General features: G+C 29.5%; 1 protein-coding gene across 9 annotated transcripts in view; it reads left to right on the forward strand.

Annotated features, from left to right (window-relative positions):
• The window catches only part of LOC145263764 (partitioning defective 3 homolog), a 522695-nt gene that overhangs the window by 472666 nt on the left and 27750 nt on the right, over positions 1–22279 (forward strand). For 5 of the 9 annotated variants that reach the window (XM_080120803.1, XM_080120805.1, XM_080120801.1 and 2 more), the window contains 3 exons: positions 7603–7895; positions 11299–11438; positions 15031–15075. In XM_080120803.1, coding sequence (XP_079976929.1) covers positions 7603–7895; positions 11299–11438; positions 15031–15075 — 478 coding nt within the window. Of the gene's footprint in view, positions 1–7602; positions 7896–11298; positions 11439–15030; positions 15076–19683; positions 19801–21832; positions 21920–22279 lie in introns of all 9 variants that reach the window. The other 4 variants (XM_080120802.1, XM_080120800.1, XM_080120804.1 and 1 more) reach the window with 2 other exon arrangements.

Below are 22279 nucleotides of genomic sequence, written 5' to 3' on the forward strand. Positions count from 1 at the left end.
TAATAGAGAGAAAAGATTTTACAACTTCCATTAAATCTAACCGATTTTCACAGTGGACTCTCACCAGAACAAATATAGGAATGGACGATTATCGAGCAAGTTTAGAGGTAATAGGCCTATAGCACACCTCAGAAAATGTGCCACACTTTGTGCATATCACATCTGCATGAAACTCCTGATTTTTAATCCTATTAACGTCAAACTAACAAGAGTAAAAATGAGTTCATTTTATTATATATATATATATATATAGTATATATATAAAATGTATATATATAGTATGTATAATCTCTATATAAATAAAATGAACTCATTTTTTCCCGTTGGATTTTGGCCTTAATAGGATTAAAAATCAAGATATTTCATGCAAATATAATATGCACAAACGGCAGAACAATATCTGAGGTGTGTTATAGGCTTATTATTTCTCAAATTTCTCGATAATCTTAGATTTCTATACTTTTTCTGCTGAGAAGTCACGGCCAAAATCGGTTAAGATCAATGGAAGTGGCAAAATATTTTCTCTCTAATAAATTCCTCCTCCCCCTGCCACCACTTAACACCGTTTGGGGATCGTTCACAAGGAACAGTTGAGAAGAGAACACCGGTTTGGCTTCGTAGTTCTTTCATGTGAAGTTATTTAAAATCATTAAACTAAGCTGCAGTGCTCTGTGGCGTAGTGGTTAGCGTGCTGGACAATTCACATTATATTTACATGTTCGCGCTGACCTACCGTAGTCGGTTTTTTTTTTTTCCTAAACAACTGGAATGGACTTTTCTTGGTGGCCAAACTGTTAACGTTGCAGATGGTTTTTTTTTGGTTTTTTTCACACTTTATTTTCCTACTTTTACTCATGACTCCGGGTTTGATCCTTCCTACTTACCTACCATAACATTTTTTAACCCCCCCCCCCGGAAACAAACACTCGGGCAACGCCGGGTACCCCCGCTAGTATATATATATTTAAAGTATATACATAGTATATATATATATTTAAAGTATATACATAGTGTATATATATATATATATATATATATATATATATATATATATATATATATATTTAAAGTATATACATAGTATATATATATATATATATATATATATATATTTAAAGTATATACATAGTATATATATATATATATATATATTTAAAGTATATACATAGTATATATATATATATATATTTAAAGTATATACATAGTATATATATATATATATATATATATATATTTAAAGTATATACATAGTATATATATATATATATATATATTTAAAGTATATACATAGTATATATATATATATATATATATATTTAAAGTATATACATAGTATATATATATATATATATATATATATATTTAAAGTATATACATAGTATATATATATATATATATATATATATATTTAAAGTATATACATAGTATATATATATATATATATATATATATATATATTTAAAGTATATACATAGTATATATATATATATATATATATATTTAAAGTATATACATAGTATATATATATATATATATATATATATATATATATATTTAAAGTATATACATAGTATATATATATATATATATATATATATATATATATATTTAAAGTATATACATAGTATATATATATATATATATATATATATATATTTAAAGTATATACATAGTATATATATATATATATATATATATTTAAAGTATATACATAGTATATATATATATATATATATTTAAAGTATATACATAGTATATATATATATATATATTTAAAGTATATACATAGTATATATATATATATATATATTTAAAGTATATACATAGTATATATATATATATATAAAGTATATACATAGTATATATATATATATATATATAAAGTATGTACATAGTATATATATATATATATTTAAAGTATATACATAGTATATATATATATATTTAAAGTATGTACATAGTATATATATATTTAAAGTATATACATAGTATATATATATTTAAAGTATATACATAGTATATATATATTTAAAGTATATACATAGTATATATATATATATATATATATATATATATTTAAAGTATATACATAGTATATATATATATATATATATATATTTAAAGTATATACATAGTATATATATATATATATATATATTTAAAGTATATACATAGTATATATATATATATATATATATTTAAAGTATATACATAGTATATATATAATATATATATATATATATTTAAAGTATATACATAGTATATATATATATATTTAAAGTATATACATAGTATATATATATATATTTAAAGTATATACATAGTATATATATATATATGTTTAAAGTATATACATAGTATATATATATGTTTAAAGTGTATACGTAGTATATATATATATATATGTTTAAAGTGTATACGTAGTGTGTGTATATATGTATATATATATGTTTAAAGTGTATACGTAGTGTGTGTATATATGTATATATATATATAGTATGTATAGTGTATATATATATCAAGGCACGTTTGATTAAACATGACAGTTTTCTTTCTTTATTTATTTTTCTATTGATTTTCTTGATGTGCTGAGCATTTTTTCTCGTTTCAGTTGGTACGTTGTGTATTAGGTTGCCGAGTAATCTTTTGTCAGCCATTTCCCTTAAGCACTTTTGATCCTTGGTCGTCATCAGGAGCAATTTTGTTATTGCTGTTATAGAATTTTTTTTTTTTTTTTTTGTCATTTATTTTATTTTATTTTTTATTCATTGGTTGAATTTTATTTATTTTTGTCATTTATTTTATTTTAGTTTTTATTCATTGGTTGAATTTTATTTAGTTATTTTGATTAAAATCTTCTGATAGGGAGGAAAAGGTACAGAAGAGAGTGGGAATTTTTATTTTTTTTATTTTTATTTTTTTTTAAACAATGAGTCAATATATATTTTTTAGTTATGAAACGTATATTAATTGTGAAATATATTTAATGTTAGTACCGATGTTAAAAGCTATTTTGTTGGGCTATATTTTTAAAATTAATATTGCTTCAAGCAATTTTTCCATATTTCAATATTTAATTTTTGTGTTAGTGGTTAATATATTTTCTTACTTGACTTGAGTTTTTTATTGTGAGCAAGGAAAATGGTTGACAAAAAATCACAGTGTAACCTAATACACAACTGAAATGAGAAAAAATAATCAGCAGATTGAGAAAATCAACAGAAAAATAAAGAACAAAGAAAACCCTGTCATATTTAATCAAACGTGTCTTGATAACGACTTGCTTCCAATATATATATATATATATATATTCCTAAAAAAAAACTCTGAGGGTGGGGGGGGGGAACTCCTATCAAAATAGTATTATCGCCAGAAAAAAAAAAAGAAAAAAAGCTGGGCAAAATTTTAAGGTGATGAAAATAGCAGGTTATTTCAGCTAAGACATCATAGCATAGCAGTAACTCACCCGACCACAGTCTGTGACTGCGGGATCGACCTCAATATAGTAAGCCGTGCTGATGAGTTGTAGATACGGTGAAACATGTCTATGGATAGCTATTTTATCTATAATAAAAGTGTATGTATATATATATATATATATATATATATATATATATATATATATATATATATATATATAATCCTTCAGGGAGACTAGCCGCCCTCCTCACCAAACAAGTCTGGTGGGGGAACCAGTTTAGTCGCCGGTGACCCGACCATGAGGCAGGTAGTACTGGGTTATATGGTACCAGTAGCATATGACATGACCTGGCAAATGAACTCTTTTTCTGGGTCAACAGCCAACTAGCACCGTGTATATTTGTGTGTGTGTATATGTGTATTGGGGTAGAGAGGGCTCCCGTAAGCCGTGGTGAAGGCAACCTTTCTAGGAGAAGGCAACCTTTCTAGGAGAAAAAACCATAAAGCGGAAGACCAGTACCCGCATTAAGCTGGTCTGCAGTTTAATTTGTTGCTGGCTATCTTGCTCTTGCTTGTTGCTGGATCTCAACGTTTTGAACCGAGAGAGAGACTTAGCTGTCGTACAAAGCTAAGACTCTGTAACATCATATTTGTATAGATACTCCCTCAGACATTTGGGCTTATGAATTTTAAATGTCTGAGAGAGTGGCACTCGTCTGACAAGACGTTGCAATCATCATATATATATATATATATATATATATATATACATATACGCACACATAAAAACATTATACAGGGTGACCTCAAAGTCACGCACCAATGTTAATTAAAAAAGAGAAAAAAGTTTTAGTAGTAACATTTATTCAAATTCAAAGTTCATTGGTGCGTGACTTTGTGGCCACCCTGTGTGTGTGTGTATATATATATATATAATATTTTATTTTCTTATTTTCGGAAAATTTAGATGAGATAAGTCATCGGTACCATCAGTTTCACATCTGATAATAGGGAACCGTTTTAGGTTCCCATATCAAGCTTTCTTCAGCCAATACTCTTCTGTTTATAACCGGAGGTGGAAACATACATACATTACAAGATCTTATGCAAATCTCATTTTTTGAAACAACCTTAAATTTCAAATGATTAAATTTTAAATAATTATGTTTAATATTTTGGTCACTAAAGGGGGGGGGGAGAACTTGCATATACTTAAATGCTTCTGTTATTTATAATTCTAATATTTGTGAACTATTTATCGTATCATCTATGAAAAAATATGGTTTACTCAATTCATTAATTTCAAATTATTTCCTGTTTTAAATGGAATTTTTTTTTATCCTAACTCAATTTTTAAACTAGTCTAAGGGAGATAACTTTGTAAACGCCTGAAGCCTAATTCAAATGGATAATAATTATTTTATTTTTATTTAACTTTGCCCAGTTGGGTGAATCTGCATCTGTGTGGTTTGGTTATGCTTTTGAAACCAGTCCAGGACCGAGTTTGTATTTGTCCACTAATTAAGGTTTGATTTTCTTTTTATATCTTTTAATTTTCTGATGATAGATTTACTAGCTAAACTGCACAGATACAGATTCACCCAACTGGACATTGTGGATTTTTACACCTTCATTAATTTTGGAAAAAGCATTACATTTCACATCGACATATAAAAGGATAAGAGACGATTATGCCAGCAAGGAAGACCCTCCTGTTTTTTGAAGCTAAAACATGGGTTAAAAAATCAAATCCTGAAGACCCATTTGATGTTGCGATGGAGGGGGGGGGGGATAAGACAGTGCGTACGTCTGTTCTGTGATCTTGTTGGACTTTTTTTACTAGACACTCTGAAAAACAAATTCTTAGGCCATTGCATAGAGATGAGAGATTATGCCGATCACGGAACTATAATGCATGCACATTAGACAGACTTAGGAAAGATTTAGTTAAGTTTTTCAAGGAGCTACGTTTTAAGATAACAATAACGACTAATTTATATGAAGTAGATTTCTTAGATGCAATACTAGATCTTGCAAAAAAATATATATATATAAACCCTTCCATAAACCAAATGAGAAACTCAAATACATAAAGGTGCATGCCATCCACTCAGTGCTCAAAAATATAGAAACAAAAGAATATCAAGCCTTTCTTTGAATGCCAAGGTGTTTGAACAGGCAGTGCCATATTACAATGAAGCACTCCATAAAAGTGGATTTAGTGAGAACACAAAATTCCGACTCATAATGAACAAGAAAATAAAAGAAATATAATTTTGTTCTTAATCCTGTTCTCACTTAATGCTAAAACTGGAGTAGGGAGGTTTTAGGGTTAGGCCTCTGAATAAACATGTCCTACAAAAGCACAGACTACATAAAATTTTTAATAGGAACACTGAAAGTTACTAGACAACACCATCGATTAGGTCCATCTCTAGAGAACTAAAAAAGATAGTAAACGGGTTCAAAAATGAGTGCCCATTAGAAGGCAATTGTAAGCTGAATCCCTTATATATGAAGCTACGATTACTGCCCAATCTACAAATGTGCCTTAAATATGCATTGGAATGATACAAGGTTCGTTTAAACAAAGATTTTATTCACATAGGAGCTTTTTTAGAGTGAAAACAATGATTATAACAGCCTTAGCAATCCGCGTGTGGGAGCTTAAAGAAAAGGGAGCACTTTTTACCATTAAATGGAGGAAAATTGAGCACAAACCCTCATACTTTCCAGAATTGAAACAATGCTTTCTTTGCAATGCTTAGAAGTACCATATTCTATGGTTAATTCATGATCCATGAAAAGCTGTTTAAATGTAAGGAACGAATGCCTGAAAAGTTGTATACACAGGAGAGCACTCCTTATAAACTGGGCCGAGAAAAAAAAAAAACTGATTTGAAATTAAAAAAAAATGTTTTTATTTTATTATATTGAATAGCTTAAAAAAAAAAAAAATAGAGGACCATAATTTTAAGGTTTCTATGAGTATAGTATACCGTTTTTCTTAAGCTTCTGGATAAGCATTTCCCAAATAATACATTTAAATTTTTAATTGTAATTTTGATTTAAAATTTTTAGTTTTACATTTAGAGTTAATTTTAATTTGGATGGATTATTTTTTTTTTTTTTTTTTTTTTTTTTTTTTTTTAGAATAAAATTTCAAAAAATATAATTAAAATATATATAAGATAGGTTTCTTCAGACTATTTAAAAGAAATTTACACTTGACCCATATTAAATAAGACAGTTGAAGGAAAATATAACCATGTGTTATATAGTACATATAGAAGAATATAGTAAAATAAAATTTAAAAAATTATCCATTCGAATTAGACTTCAGGCTTTTACAAAGTTATCTCCCTTAGACTAGTTTAGAAATTGAGTTAGGATAAAAAGCAATTCCGTTTAAAACCGGAAAATTTTTTAAATTAATTTAATAAACCATATTTTTTTGTAGGTGATGCGATAAATTGTTCACATATTAAATTAAATTAAATTAAAAATAACAGACACATTTAAGTTCGAGTGCTTTTTTTTTTTTTTTTTTTACATAGGCATAACCACTTATCAAGGCCTGGAGACCACTTGAGGATAAGGGTTAAGAGTGTACAGTATAGTAATCATTAGTAATGGAAATTCGGTAAATTTGTTAACTTAAGTGGAACGGCTCATTAAGAACTTGTTTACATTGGACTTGAAGACAACCATATTGTAGTCAGCTGGAAAGCAGGCAAACGGAAGACAGTTTCACAGGCGTGCAGTTCTAAGAAAGAAGCTTTGTTCATGGAATCTACGTTTAGGTTTAGGCACAGATAAAGAGTGGGTGGGGAATTATTGATAGTGTTTTCAGCTAGACGAGTGTTTCTTGTGAAATAGTTGGTGTAATAGATACGATCACATACTATGGAATTGGATATGCCACATTTACTTCAACACTAATATCATTGAAAAAGGTATGAACCAATAATTCCTTATTAGCTATGAGTAAATTTGTCGACTCGATACCCTTTCACCAAAGAAGATAAATGGTTGCATGTGCTATGTTATTTCTATGGCTAATACTGTTTGTAATATTTGTTTTTTGCATTTATTTAGATTTCTGTTTTCAGAAATGCAAAGTTTATTCCATGCCAGTATTCCTGTTGCAATAATGTTTTATTATTGTTGTTTCTCCTTCAGGGTTACCCACCTGTCTTCTCTGAAGGTAGCCATCAGTCTTCAAGTAGTCATCATAGCCAACAACTCGAGCCTGAACATTATTACAGGAGAGATGAGTTACCAAGGAAACCTGATCAGCATCCACCACAGCATCACCATCAATCGCGACCATCGCATTCAAATAAACCACCTCCATTACCACCACATCCGCACCTTCATCCTCATCATCAGCAGCAGCATCCATCACAGGATTTTCCACCAAACTCTCCAAACCTTTGGCATGAAGAGACAATGTTGAACCATGATAATGAATTGTTAGTATCTGGTTTTGCGTCTTTGACTAATTCAATTATGTTAATCTGCTTTCAATTTTTTAAATGACAAAAGAAGGAAAAAATGTGATACATATAAATCTAGAAAAAATTTTATATAAAGAGTAGTTGTCTATAGGTTTATATGTCCAGCTAAAAATCCAAAACTTCTAAACAAAGACTCGCAAAAGTTAATATTTTCTTGATCGTCATTAACCAAGATGAATAATATCTAAAATTTAGAAAAAAAAAAAAATCTTTTTTAATATTCTAAACATTCTTTTGAGTGCAATAGTTTGTATTTCTCTTGCACTAGGTTCACCGGGTATATTCGAGAGGTAGTTTTTTTTATATTCTTTTTCATAAGTCTGGTTACTCTTATAATTGCTGGAATGATGGAGATCTTCAGATTCTAGTTTCCTTTCATATTGTCCATAAGGCCTTGGTATTTTGTTATTTTCTTTTTTTCAGCTCTGTTAAGTCCAGCATCATTAATCTGTGTTTATTTACATGTTCAGTCCAATGTTACTGAAAAACTCACAAAGTTGGTATTGTCTTGACTGGTGTTGTCCCGGATGTATAATATCTAAAATTTAGAAAAAATATTCTCTGTACGTTAATCAGACCAGGTAACGTCGAGAACTGTTAAACTGCTTTTAAACTTTTTGGTATTGTCTTGACTGGTGTTGTCCCGGATGTATAATATGTAAAATTTAGAAAAAATATTCTCTGTACGTTAATCAGACCAGGTAACGTCGAGAACTGTTACTTCTTTAAAAAAAATCGGAAAAACGAAATAAAAAAACAGCGAACATGATGTAAAAAGAAGAAAAAGTAAAATTTAAAAAAAAAAACAGTTTTGGTAGGTAGGTAGGATCGAACCCGGAAAATTGAGGCGAAAAACTTGATAAATTACGGCTCATCCACGAAAGTAACTGAAAACGAATTTCAATTTAACGTTTTAAACACAAGTGGCAGGTGCATGGCGAATTTAATTAGGTCAAAGGAAATTAAATTCCACACTTTATTTTAACTGCAGGATATTTTTTTGAGTTTGTTTTTTACTCAACTTTGTCTGGTTTTGTTTCCCCAACATGTTGGGGAAAACCAGCTCCCCCTTTATTAGGGGAGTGTCCGAATGAAAGCAATTATCTGATATGACAGTTTTCACCGACATTGACCAAACATTCATTGCTTTCTGGACACTTCCGGCCCGGAGGTCGAGCATTGCACCTTAGTTGCACATCAGTTTTGCTTTTTATACAAAAAAGCCAAATCAACACGAGAAGGGGCTGAAATAGCAAGAATTGTGTAAAAAAAAGTCGATGTAAATAAATCTAGACGTGACGCGCGTTCAAAATTATACATATTATTATCCAGGGGGTATATAAACAGTTCTAAGACATAGTAAATCCCCCCTCCCCCCGAGAAGCCGGTGAAAAAACCTTTTTTGGACATACAAAAATGTGCGTGCCACATTTGCCTTTTATATACATATATTTTTTTAATTATATATATATATATATATATATATATATATATATATATATATATATTTTTTTTTTTTTTCTTTTTTTTGAGTTATATGTATATATATTTTGGAGTTATATGTATGTATATATATTTTAGTTATATATATATATATATACATTTTTTTTAGTTATATATATATATATATATGTTTTTTTTAGTGATATATATTTTTGAGTTATATGTATATATATTTTTTTTATATATATATACATACATTTTTTTAGTTATATATATATATATATATATATATTTTTAAGTTATATATATATTTTTTTTTAGTTATATATATTTTAGTTCTGAAAAGTGTTAATATTTTCTTACAAGGAATTATTTAAGAAAAATGACAAAAGTGGCAGGAAGGAGTTAGCAAAAACGGTTAAAATGCTTTTAAGCAGTGCTGGGTAGATACAATAATAATAATGAAACCATTGTATACACTGATCAGATGCATTATAGTTCATCAAAAGTGTTTTTTCGGCCAGGGATGTAGTCATGTTAAAAAAGAGATAAGGCTGTGATTATCTACCCATCAACTGTTTTAGATGTTTTTAAAGAATTTTATTATTAAAAAACGATGAAATTTGTTATGGATAGACTGAATATCAAAAAGAAAGTGACAGATTCCAATTTATCTCCATGAAAATATGAAATTATTGATATTGTCTGACTCTACAAATAAATTACTCACACCAGAGAGTATACTGTATCTTTACAAAGCCACCATTCGCTCATGCATGGAGTATTGTTGCCAATTCTGTGAAGGTGCATCTACCACTAGTCTCACTCTCTTCGACAGGGTTTAAAGAAAGAAACTGAAATCTAATAGGTCTCGCACTATCAGTCAAGTTCCAACCTCTGTCCCATCACCGCAATGTTGAATCCCCATGCCTATTTTACAAGTACTTTAATCTATTAATGCGCATGGTCCTTTTTTAAGAACCACACATAAAATGTTTAATATTTACTGAAGTTTTTTTTTTTTCCAGAAATATTTTTAATTAGCACTAAGTATCTACGTGTATATTAAACATAGGTAGAATTCATTTTATAACAATTTCATCTAATATTTTGAAGCAAAAATAAACATAATTACCAAACAAATTAACTAAAAAAAAGATTTGGGCGTTAATGGAATGTACTCTAATGAACTGAGATCGCTTGCATAAATATTCCTGACTAACCTGACAAGCAACAAAATATCACTTTTATACTTACCAGAATCCAGAAAGTCACGCGGATAGGAAATAGTTTTGTCCTGTATTCGTATAGAACACACGCACACATAACCCTACTCTTCTTTTTGACAAATGATCATCCAGAATGCATGGTGTGCCAAGAACACTTTACAGTAAAGCACTTCTAGATTGTGATGACCTTACACATATCCATCACAATTTTTACAATGTTAACAATATAAAAGAACTATTTGAAAAGATAAATCCTAACACAGTATTTTGAAACATAACACAATACTTTGAAAAAAAAAAATTAAACCTAAACAAGAAAATATAACTCTAATGCAATCTAACTTGACTCTGTTTTAAAAATAAAAATCTGACATTATCTAACAAATAAGTTAAAAAAAAAAAAAAAAAAAAAAGCTTCAACAAATGGGTAAAAATATCTTACTCATTTTGAGAAAAAAAAAAAATAGAATTCGGTATTAAATAACCGAAAAGGATTGATATGCTGCAAAACAAATACAATCAACCAACCACCCACACTTTCACTGTTCAGGTTGCTAAATGCCAGATTCCTGTTATTTTTATTTATTTTATTTTTTTGGGAATATCTGTATTTTTTTACCCTCTTTTTATTTTTTTATACAATATTAAAAAGATTTTTTTTGTTTGTTTTTTTTTTTCATATTTAGAAGTCCAGATTTTGATCCTACTTTAGCATTCCAGCGTGAAGGATTTGGACGTCAGAGTATGTCTGAGAAAAGGAGAGGACACCAAGATGCACGGAGCAGTGATTTCTATCACTTAGCCAAAAGCAACAGAGAACACCAAGGTATTTATGACATTTTCATTTTCACTTTACAAGTTGTTTAAGCAAAATGTTATCACATGCAAGAAAAGATCGATTGATTCATTTCAATATATTTACAAATAAACAATAATGTTCAGCCCTAATATCAAACCTTAAATATTTCATATGATTTCCATGGCATGAATACATTAAAGTTTTTGGTGCTTCTACATTATTGGGACGAGATTTTGTAGTCAAAAAATAGAGTTTTCAGATAAAATAAAAACAATGGTTTCAACTAATTATTTTTTTGTGTCAATTCTATTAAGTTACAATGGTAGTTTCCAAATTATGCAGTCGAAATTACCTGAATATTACTGAATTGTTAAAAAAAACAAACTTTAATCGTGTTAGCAGGTGAAAAATTGCCGCCATCTTTGTTTAATTTGAATGGAAAATTACCTCCCTGTTGAACTCTCCTGTGTTTTACGATTGTTTTCGGCAACTTCTATTTTTTATTTTCTTTTATAAAAAATTTTCTGCCTTATCAATTTTCGTAATTTTTGGATATAATCATCTTAAAAATACGAGGAATACGTAGGTACCATTGTTTTCATGTGAAATTCAGTTTTATGATTTCCGAAAATCTTATCCGAATTCTGTAGAAGCGCCAATTTTTTTTTTAATACAAAATAATAAAATGTATCTCATAAGTTCTCTGTAAATACATGGGGTCTAAAAGAAATGCAAACCTGTATTTATTTGTAAGTCCCTTTGTGAATGTTGTCAGCAATGTCTGGACAATAATGGTCATCAGTTTGAACATCAATTACAATTTGTCTTCTGTATTCAGAGTTATTCTGTTTCCATCTATGCTCATGAATAAAGCTTTTATCCTCATTTGAAGTGTGAGTACATTTAGTTCTTATTTAGAATTCAACTTAACACACAGAAAAATCTTTATGATGTGCATACTTGCCACATAAAAATCACATAGATTGATTATTTAGTTTGTGTTTTTTTTTTATATTGAGAAAATCAAAATTTACGATTTTTAGCAAATAATAATTTTTAGCAGTCATTATTAATGAGTAGCGGAGGTACCCGGCGTTGCTCGGGTGTGTGGAGGTGTAGTAAGGAACCCCAGGAGGAGGGGGGGGAATAAAAAAGTGGTAGTAGGGGGTGGAATCAGAACAACAGTAGGCAGTTTGGGTGGAGAGAGGTGTTAAAAAAAAAAGTTGTAGTGGGCAGATAGGCTCAAACCCGTAACGTGAAGGAGCAAGGGAAAAAAAAAAAAAGTAACGTCTTACCCGATGCCTTTATCATGCAACCGGAAGTCGAGAGCGTTGAAATTAAGCATAGTCAATCCAACAGTGACAATGACTTGCTAAAATGTCAACGAAAAAAGCGATCCCCTCCTTGTACAAAACTACCCAGTTAAGGGTGAAGGAATGAATGCTTTTGGCCAATTTTTCCATATTTGTCGTCTGAAGGATCGAGCTTAAAACCAATAACAATCTTATGAGGATCCGTCACGTGTGTTGAAAGTTTTTGCAAGACATACCAACACACACACACACACACACACACATATATTTTCCCCTTTATATATATAGACTAGTGGGGGTGCCCAGCGTTGCCCGGGGTGTTTGCGGGTGTAAAAGAATGGAAAAAGTGTTAGTATGCAGGCAGTTTGAACCCGTGACGTGAAGGCAGAAAATGTAGGATCTTACCGCTGTGCTATGACGACAAAGAAAGTGAAAAGTGTTTAAATTTAGCAATGTCAAAGCTGTTGACTGAGTGATAATTAGGTCAAGAGTCGGCGAAGAAATAAAAATGGAAGTTTTATTTTCTTCACCATGAGGTCGTTACGAGCTCCCAAGTGTCCAAATGAATAGCAATTGTCTGATATGAGGGGGTTTTCCACACAGTGATCAAAGCTAATTGCTTTCTGGACGTCCCCCGGCACAAAGCCAGAAAACTGCATTCGCTTTTCATTAGTTTCGCTTTGTTAAACGAAAACACAAACAAACACGCAAGAAGGCAGATTAGGGGGAATTTTATAAAATAAAAGTCGCTCAAATAAGACAACCTCCTTGCGTAAATCAGACATATTATAACCTAGGGAGCATATAAAAAGTTGTAAGAGACAGTGACCACCCCGCCTTAAAAAAAGCCTTTGCCGGACATACAAAAAAAAATGCGCACACACACATTTTTGCTTTTATATTATAGATTATTATTTTGAATATCAAGAAAATTTTGGTTGTCAAATGAGTTGTCGCCCTTGAATTTTAACACATTCTAAAACATAGCAGCTCCCATCTCGCCTATTATAAAATTTGATTTTCTTAGTTACGAAAAAAAAAAAATATTTGATCAATTTACATGATTTTTGGGATATGACATCATTTTATGATAGGTACATACACCATAAAGATTTGTCAGTTTTTTGGGGTTTTTTTGTTAAGTCGAATTTTAAATACGAACTGTATATATATTTTTTTACATACATAAATTCGTTTATTTAATATAGCAAAGTGTGTTCATAAAGTCATATTTTTTTTTTGATTTAGAAACACAAATTAACCATAATACTTGACATTTGCCCTTAAATTTTAATTCAAATAAAAAAAAAATGCTTTCAACTTGCCAGTAATTACTTTCCAATTTTGTACGCTTATACAATTAATAAATTACGTTCCTTTCTGTATTTTTTAATATAAGATTTAAATAATGGACTATGGAAATAGCTCTAGACATAGTGTAAAGCTGCTTAATGTAAGAAGGTAACAAGAACAAAAGATGATTAATGCAAGGTCAGGAGATATCTATTGACTTTAGCCTTGAAAAGACCAAGATTAAAGAGGGGGGGGTTAACAGGAAGAGAGTTCCACAAGCCTGCAGTTATTTGAAATAAGCTAATGAATTAGGAAGCTGTATTACAATGAGATATCAAAACAGCAAATTGATGGCGACCAACTATACTGGGTCAAACGAGCTGGAACAAAGGAGGCCGGGAATAAATCTGACAATTCTGAAGAAACTGTGCCATTTCTCTTTGTCATTTTTTATGGAAATCGCTTCAGACAAAACATGAAGACACTTGATATAAGTAGCTAACAAAAATGGAAGATAATTATTGCAAATACAGGAGATGCTGACTGAACTTGGACTAAAAAAGACCAAGCTTATAAGTAAGAATACGAGAAAAATGGTCAGCAGGAAAGAGAGCTTTACAAGTTTGCAGTTATTGGTAAGAAGTTACTGAAATAGCAAGTTGTTTTAGAATGAGGTATCAAAATGGTGAATTGATGGAGACCACTAGACCAACAAGTAATACAAGCTGGAACAAAAGAAGCAGAGATAAATAGATTAGAAAATTCTAACTTGTTTACTATATAGCGAGCATTTGAAATTTGAAAGCTATTTAACTTTATTACAGAAATTGTGGCTTTTATTAAATTTTAGAATCCAAAATCAAGTATTATGGTTCATTTGTGCTCAATGAATTCATGAATTTTTCGAACATGCCTCTTTCATATGACAAACGAAAATTGTCTTTTGTGAAATCGTACACATTGGTTTTTGTAACGGTTAATCGTACGATCGTTGTTGTGTATCCTTCTTTCAGATGAGTTTTTCTGTCGTAGAGTGGCTTCCTTCCGCTATGCTACAGGTATTACGGCAGCCATTTTGTTTGGCGGATCATATTCGCATGTATTTGTATACGTCTTCCTGTTACCATGCATGCTAAAATGAAAAATAATTTTGATTCTTTGATCATGTAATTTTTTTCATTCCATTTCTGAGATTGATTCAGTATATTTCTTGATTCTTTTTTTTTTTTTTTTTTTATCACAGGAGTGTGTATGAATATTTGTTTTTGTCTTTTAATTTAGAAGCAGAAAAGCATAATTAATTTTTTTTTTTTTTTTTTTCCTTTACATTTTAACTCTTAACATTCTGTTGAAAATTTTGGTTTTGTCCAGAATTTCTCCTATATTTAAAAAAATAACAAAAAAATAATCTCTACGGTGTACATACTTATGATGAAACAAAGATATCATTTTCCAAAAATCAAGTATATTGAACATATGGTTTTATTTTTTAAATAAGAAAATGAGATTTTATATGTAATAGAAAAGTGACCATCTTGCCCGCCATTTTGAAAACAATCTAAAAATAAAATGGAGGGAGATAACTCAATTTCAACTTATGAGATTTATATTGTAATTTCTATTGATCGCTTAAAAATGATTTTCTTTATAAAAATAAAAATACTTAACACATGTAATTTTTGGAATGTGATATTTGGGTGTGTTTTTTTTTCAATATAGGTGGAATACTGAACAAGAACCAAATTTTTATGCTGAAAGTCTCTATCATGTAAAGAATTAGCAAGAATGTTTTCCCATTGAAATATGTATGATGCCTTTAATTTAGTTATAAAACTTGACAGTATGGTTGGAAATAGATTGCAGTTTCATATGCTGTTGTCATTGAAGATGTAAACTATTCAGTGCAGTTTCTGCCTGTATACAGTGTTATAAATTAATTCAAGCCATACATTATTCTGTAATCGGCTGTTTAATGTCTGAAAAAAAAAATTAAATAATAAAGTAAAATGCTACTTAGGTCAGCCATCTTTTTTTCTTTTTCTTTTTTTTAGATTGTATTTTGATTTTAATTATGCCTCTGTGCATATATTCAATATTTAATGAAAATAAAACCTTACAAATCACAGGCAACATTAAAAAAATTGTCTAAAAGAAACGTTCTGTATTCACATATTGACATATAGAAATACAACTTAGAAATTAAATACAAAAATATATAAACACATTTTTTTTTTTTAAATATGTTTTATTATACATAAATTAGTCATTCATGAATACTGTTTCACTGTATCACAGCTCTTTAATTTGGCTAGACATGCAAGTGTTTTAACTGAGATCAAAATCTAATAGTTTCGTTAAGTCACTAGCCACTACATAATTTACACAAATTTATTTTTCTATTTCTATTATGATTTCTAAATTCAAAATGGCATAATGGAAACATAAGGTATTTACAGCTTCTCTTCCAATTTTAGGATTTTAATTATGTCAAAGCGCACTTTATTTCTTTTTGATGGATTGATTGTTGCTATTTCTTCTGATGGATTAAGGGTAAAATAGATTTACTAATTGATATAATAATTAAGTGATTGATTTTGTGCTACGAAACAGATACTGTCAAGGATTGTAAATGTCAACTGAATTAAAGGAATAAATTGTAAGATGGTCAACATCATGAACTTTGGAATATAGTTTTGGTCATTCATTCATTATATTACTCTGTAATTACATTAAGCTTCTTAAATAAGGATTAGTATATATTATAAGGAAACAAAGTATATTTCCACAGAAATATATATATATATATAATAGTAACATTCAGACCAAATTCTTAAATATTTCATCAAATAGACCCCTAAATATGTTTGTAAATTTGCTTTTTTCTAAACTATTTGTAACTTGATTAAATGACTTCTCACAAGAAATATATTTCTCTATTAGAAAGTAAAAAAAAAAATTTGTTTTCTAGATTTAGTTTTTGAAAGTTATCATCCAAATTTATTTGTAAATAACAAGATTCCAAAGTGGTTGACTTGTGTTCACTATTGTAAGACTTCATTCATTTTTCAGAATTTGAACAGCCGATTAGAAAGTAATTTTTAACTCCGTTTAAAGCTTGCAGTATTATTGTTCATTTGTGCTTCTAAATCAAAGAAAAACAGTATTTTTTTTATACCTCCCCCACCAACTCCTGTGGTAAAATAAGAATTTATTAGTTTCTTAAAATCTTTTTTTCAAATTCTCATTTTTCTATCCTTAATACAGTAAGCATAAGCCTATTTATAAAATTAATTGCATTTTTACATATTAGCTTACATTTTTAACTTGCAACTAAAATTGATTGGCTAAATATCAAATAAAATACTAATTGCACAAAATGTTCAGCTCATATGCATCATTTTCATTTTTTACAAATGAAATATTCAAATACATATATAATACTAGCTATACTTATACAGCATTGCTCAAGAGTAAATATTAATTATTCCAATGCAAAAAAAAAAACAATTCAAAATGACTATTTATGGCGTTTTGATTATTTCGTGTCTCGATCAATAATCTCGCATAAACTTAAAAAAAAAAAAAAATTCAAAATGACTATTTATGGCGTTTTGATTATTTCGTGTCTCGATCAATAATCTCGCATAAACTTAAAAACAAAAAAATCTCACAGAATAAATAATATAAATGTACTGCTCGAATTCTAAACATTTCATTAGATGAACGCTAATAGTGTTTCCATAACTTAATCCTTTTGCCCTCACATTTACGTTCATCCAGCTTATTCTTGAAATGATTTATATTAGAAATACAAGGGGTGTTCCAAAAGTAATGCCTCCTATTTTTTTATTCCGCTCAAATGGATCAGATTGCATTGTTATGAGGACTGAAAATTTAATCTCTGATTCCCACGATAATTTTCCAACCTCTTTGATCAAAATAAAATATACTAATCTAAATATTTTGGGTAATGGAGCTCCAGAATATCTATGATTATGTCAGTCTCTAAAATCTCTGGCTCAGTCATGTGTGCAGGATGGAAGACGGTCGCACCCCAAAGAACATCCTATATGGCAAGCTCGTCTCTGGAGCGCAGCCAACCAACTCTGCACTACAAGGACACCTGCAACAGAGATCTGAAAACTTGTGGCATTCAACTACAAGTTCTCGAGTCGGAGATGTCCGCTCGCACAACCTGGTGAATAAAGGTCAAGAACGGCATCAAATTAATAGAAAAGAAGAGAGAAAAACAATGGGAATAGAAGACGAGAGAGAATATTATCCACTCCACTACCACCATCCCTATCGCTAATTATGCTTGCAGCAACTGCCAATGAAGATGCAAATCTAAAATTAGGCTATACAGCCACAGCAGTTGATGTAGTGCAGCATACTACGTGCCGAATGTCACTGTCCCGCAAGACAAAAGGTTGCCATATAAAATCTTATGAGGTGTTCATGGACAGATAAACAGAATGGAACTACAACGAATATATATATATATATATACATATATATATATATATATATATATATATATATATATATATATATATATATATATAAATAATCTCACACATTTATATAATTCTAAGTAACAGGTTGTGGAATATATACATTTCTGAAAAGAAGCATTTTGTTGTAGATGTTTGTGGATTAGCATGTTTGTTGGGAACAGGAAGGTGCAAATGTTTCTATTGTAGACGTGTGAATTAACATAGAAATTGTAGGTAGATTTTCATGTTTGTTTGTTTTTTTTAATTTGTTTTGTTTTTCTGCATTGCATTTTATGCTTTTTATTGAATGTCTTTTCAAAAGTTGAATCCATGCCATTCATATCTTTTCCCCTTCTATTCTGTGACGTGTTCAAGATTTTTTTTTATCACACAAAATAAGATGATTTTTTGAAAGATCAATTTTTCAAAAATAATGTATTATTTATACATATTAATATATAAAGTTGGGTTAATAGTTCAACAGTGTGTATATTACGAGAATTCAAAATATAATAATTTAGTAAATGTTCCAATATGTTTAAAAAACATTTTAACTCATACAATTGTTTCTGCCCATTTTAAAACATACATTCTCGTGATAGTAAATTCTTTTAAAACAAGTTCAGAACATTTTGAAAATTTTCACACACACACACACACACATATATATATATATATATATATATAGTAAGTTATGAAATGTATATGGCGATTAAGAATCGGCATATACATTTTATAACTTACTAACTAGCTTTACCTACGTATTGAGCACTTTTGAAGTAAATACTTAAAGTTTACGCATAAATCTATACTTTCGTATATTAATTTTATGTGAGTAAATTAAGTAGTTATATATATATATATATATATATATATAAAGGAAAGTCTATTGTAATAATTTTAATTTTATATTACAAGGAGACAAATAACACTGGTTGTTTGAGATATATATATATATCTCAGATCTCCAGGATATTAATACTGCAGGTGTAATTTAGCTCAATGGATAAAATTTAAAGTCTAGCAGGGCTTGTATATTATAACTTAGTAGATTTCAAAATTTATGAAATAATTACAAATTGTCATAAATTTTGTATTCTACCAGGGTATATATAGATTTGTTTTTTTTTATATATATATATATTTATATCCCAAGCCTTTACTTTTCAGTTGTATACAGTGCCCACCGTTTTCGCATTTGTCGTCAGATGGCTAGAGTCTCACCACAAATGTGCCACCATTATCTGTCAAGCTCTAATACTAAATTCAATAATTTTCAAAACAAAAGTGAGTAACGATGCCATCTAACACTGCACTGAAGGAATCTTCTTCTATTATCGTCCACTTGTCTTCGTACAGTAACCCTCCTTCAGTTGCACAGCTCGTTATCCCAGCAAAATATCAAACCAAATTTACCCCATCCTTCACATACATTTGCATTCCAAAAATGTTATCAGTGTCCTTACCTCTCACTCATAAGTATATCTTCTTTTTTTTTTAACTTACATTAAAAGTGTACAAATTGCACACATTTCAAATTTATTTATCTAATAATCTAATATATAAAGTAAAGTTAGTCTCTCTTGATTTTTGTTGTTCATGGCTTTCTTTCTGACAGAATCAATATTTGATTCTGGTCTGTTCTTTCTTTTAGTGGCAGGAAAGCGATGTCATTTTGTTTTTTGTCTATATAGATGAACTTCCTTATTAAACCAAAAAATTATGTTGGAATTATGGTATATTAAAAAAATATAAATGCAAGTTAAAACACTACCAGGCAATGCCGGGTAGGTACAGCTATCTGTTTGAATAAAACCGGGGTTTGTTCACATTACAAGAAGGAAAGTTAATAAACAAGTTCCTGGAAATGGAATCCGGAGGTGGGGGAAGAGGTCTTCTTTTTTTTTTTTTTCCTTGACTGAAAAATGATATGAAAATAATTCATTGAATGCTTTTTTTGTCAACACACTATTTAAAAATGCAATTATACAATTAGAAATAAACAAAATATTTTCAGATTGAGTGATGGATGTGGGAGAGGGGTGTCTTCTGATCTTATTGTAACATCTTAGAATTTGATAGTTAAATTTAACCAGAAATTGAATGAAAGTAAAAATTAAAAAAATGAAAAGAAAACTTGATTTGTATTTGTGAGGTCATTTGGATGACTAATCGCATTCTGTTACATTCATAAGCTTTACTATGACTGCTCTAACTTCCAACTTTCTTTACGTTCATCTTTTTGAAACCTTCTTTAATTTGATCCATTATTTAATCTATTGGTCTTATTCTGTCAGCCATGAAAATTCACAACTTTTGACTGAAAGGTTCCCAAGTTTGAAATAGATTCGACCAAAGTATTATTGTATCCATTCGGTGCAAAGTTAGATTAGTAATCACAATACCATATTCTTGAAGTTTTCTCAGAAAATACTGGGCTAATCTGCCGGAAATTTTGTATGATACTTTGTTATAAGGTGCAGTGAACTAAGTATTGTGGTATCCATCCAATGCACAGTTAGGAGTTAGTATTTAATACAAAACTGTCCACAAATCTAAAGCACTCATTCTAAGTCAACAGGATATAACTTTTGCCTGCTTTTTAATGGGCTAAAAAGGCTTATTCTATTCTATTATTCATTGGCTTGTAATTTACAACTTTAAAATCAGCAGGGGATAGTTTGTTCTTCATTCTGTTAGCCATTATCTTCAGGTGCATCTTTTCAAACTCAGAAATCTATTTGGAATTTCAAATTGAACCCTTTGTTTAATCCATGGGAGTAGATTTCTCTTGTTCTGTCAGCCATAACCAGGTATGAGGTTGGTGCAAAAATAATGCCGTTTGTATAGTTATATAGTTGAACATCAATAGACGACATTATTTTTGCACCAACCTCATACCTGGTTATGGCTGACAGAACAAGAGAAATCTACTCCCATGGATTAAATAAAGGGTTCAGTTTGAAAAGATGCACCTGAAGATAATGGCTAACGGAATGGACAACAAGCTATCTGCTGTTGATTTTAAAGTTGTAAATTACAAGCCGATGCACTTGAAAAAAAGTCAAAGGTTACATCGAACAAAATGCTATGTGAACAGTAGTGTGAATAATCTGAATAATAGAAATTATCAATCCGAATTGCAAAAATTTCAAAATATAATAGTATTGTTTTTATTTTTATTTTTAATTATTTTTTTCTCCCCTTTGTGTTGCATGTTGTCCACTGCAAGTTGTCTTCTTTGCAATCACTTCAGAAGCTTTCTTCTCTAGTCATCAGATGTGCATGCACTATTTTCTTTACTACTGCCATATTTCAGCTGGAAAACCTGGTCTTGTACGTGCTGGCTCCATGGAGTCTCTCATTGGCAACAAAGTTAACTCTGGCACAAAATTGCATGACGACAGTATGTATGGCTCATCTTAATACGCAATCATTTCATATAAAAAAAAAAATCACTTCATTATTATTAACAAATGTTAAACTCTTTTTATTTTATTTGTTATTTTATTTGTTATTTTATTTGTTATTTTATTTGTTAAGCTTATTATGCCTCTTGCTTTTTATTCATTTGATCGACATGTACAACGCACACACCCCTGCTCTATAAAATGTAATGACTGGATTCTTTATATATGTTTGTTTGTGTGTAGGTGTAGATACAACAAAGATATAGTAGATAGGTAAAAAGGAAATAAGCAAAGAGCAATGTATTTAGAACTAGCGGGGGTACCCGGCGTTGCCCGAGTGTTTGTTTCCGGGACGG

The sequence above is a fragment of the Euprymna scolopes genome, chromosome 39 (genome assembly GCF_053919585.1).
Source record: "Euprymna scolopes isolate OS-2025 chromosome 39, ASM5391958v1, whole genome shotgun sequence".
Lineage (NCBI taxonomy): Eukaryota > Metazoa > Mollusca > Cephalopoda > Sepiida > Sepiolidae > Euprymna > Euprymna scolopes.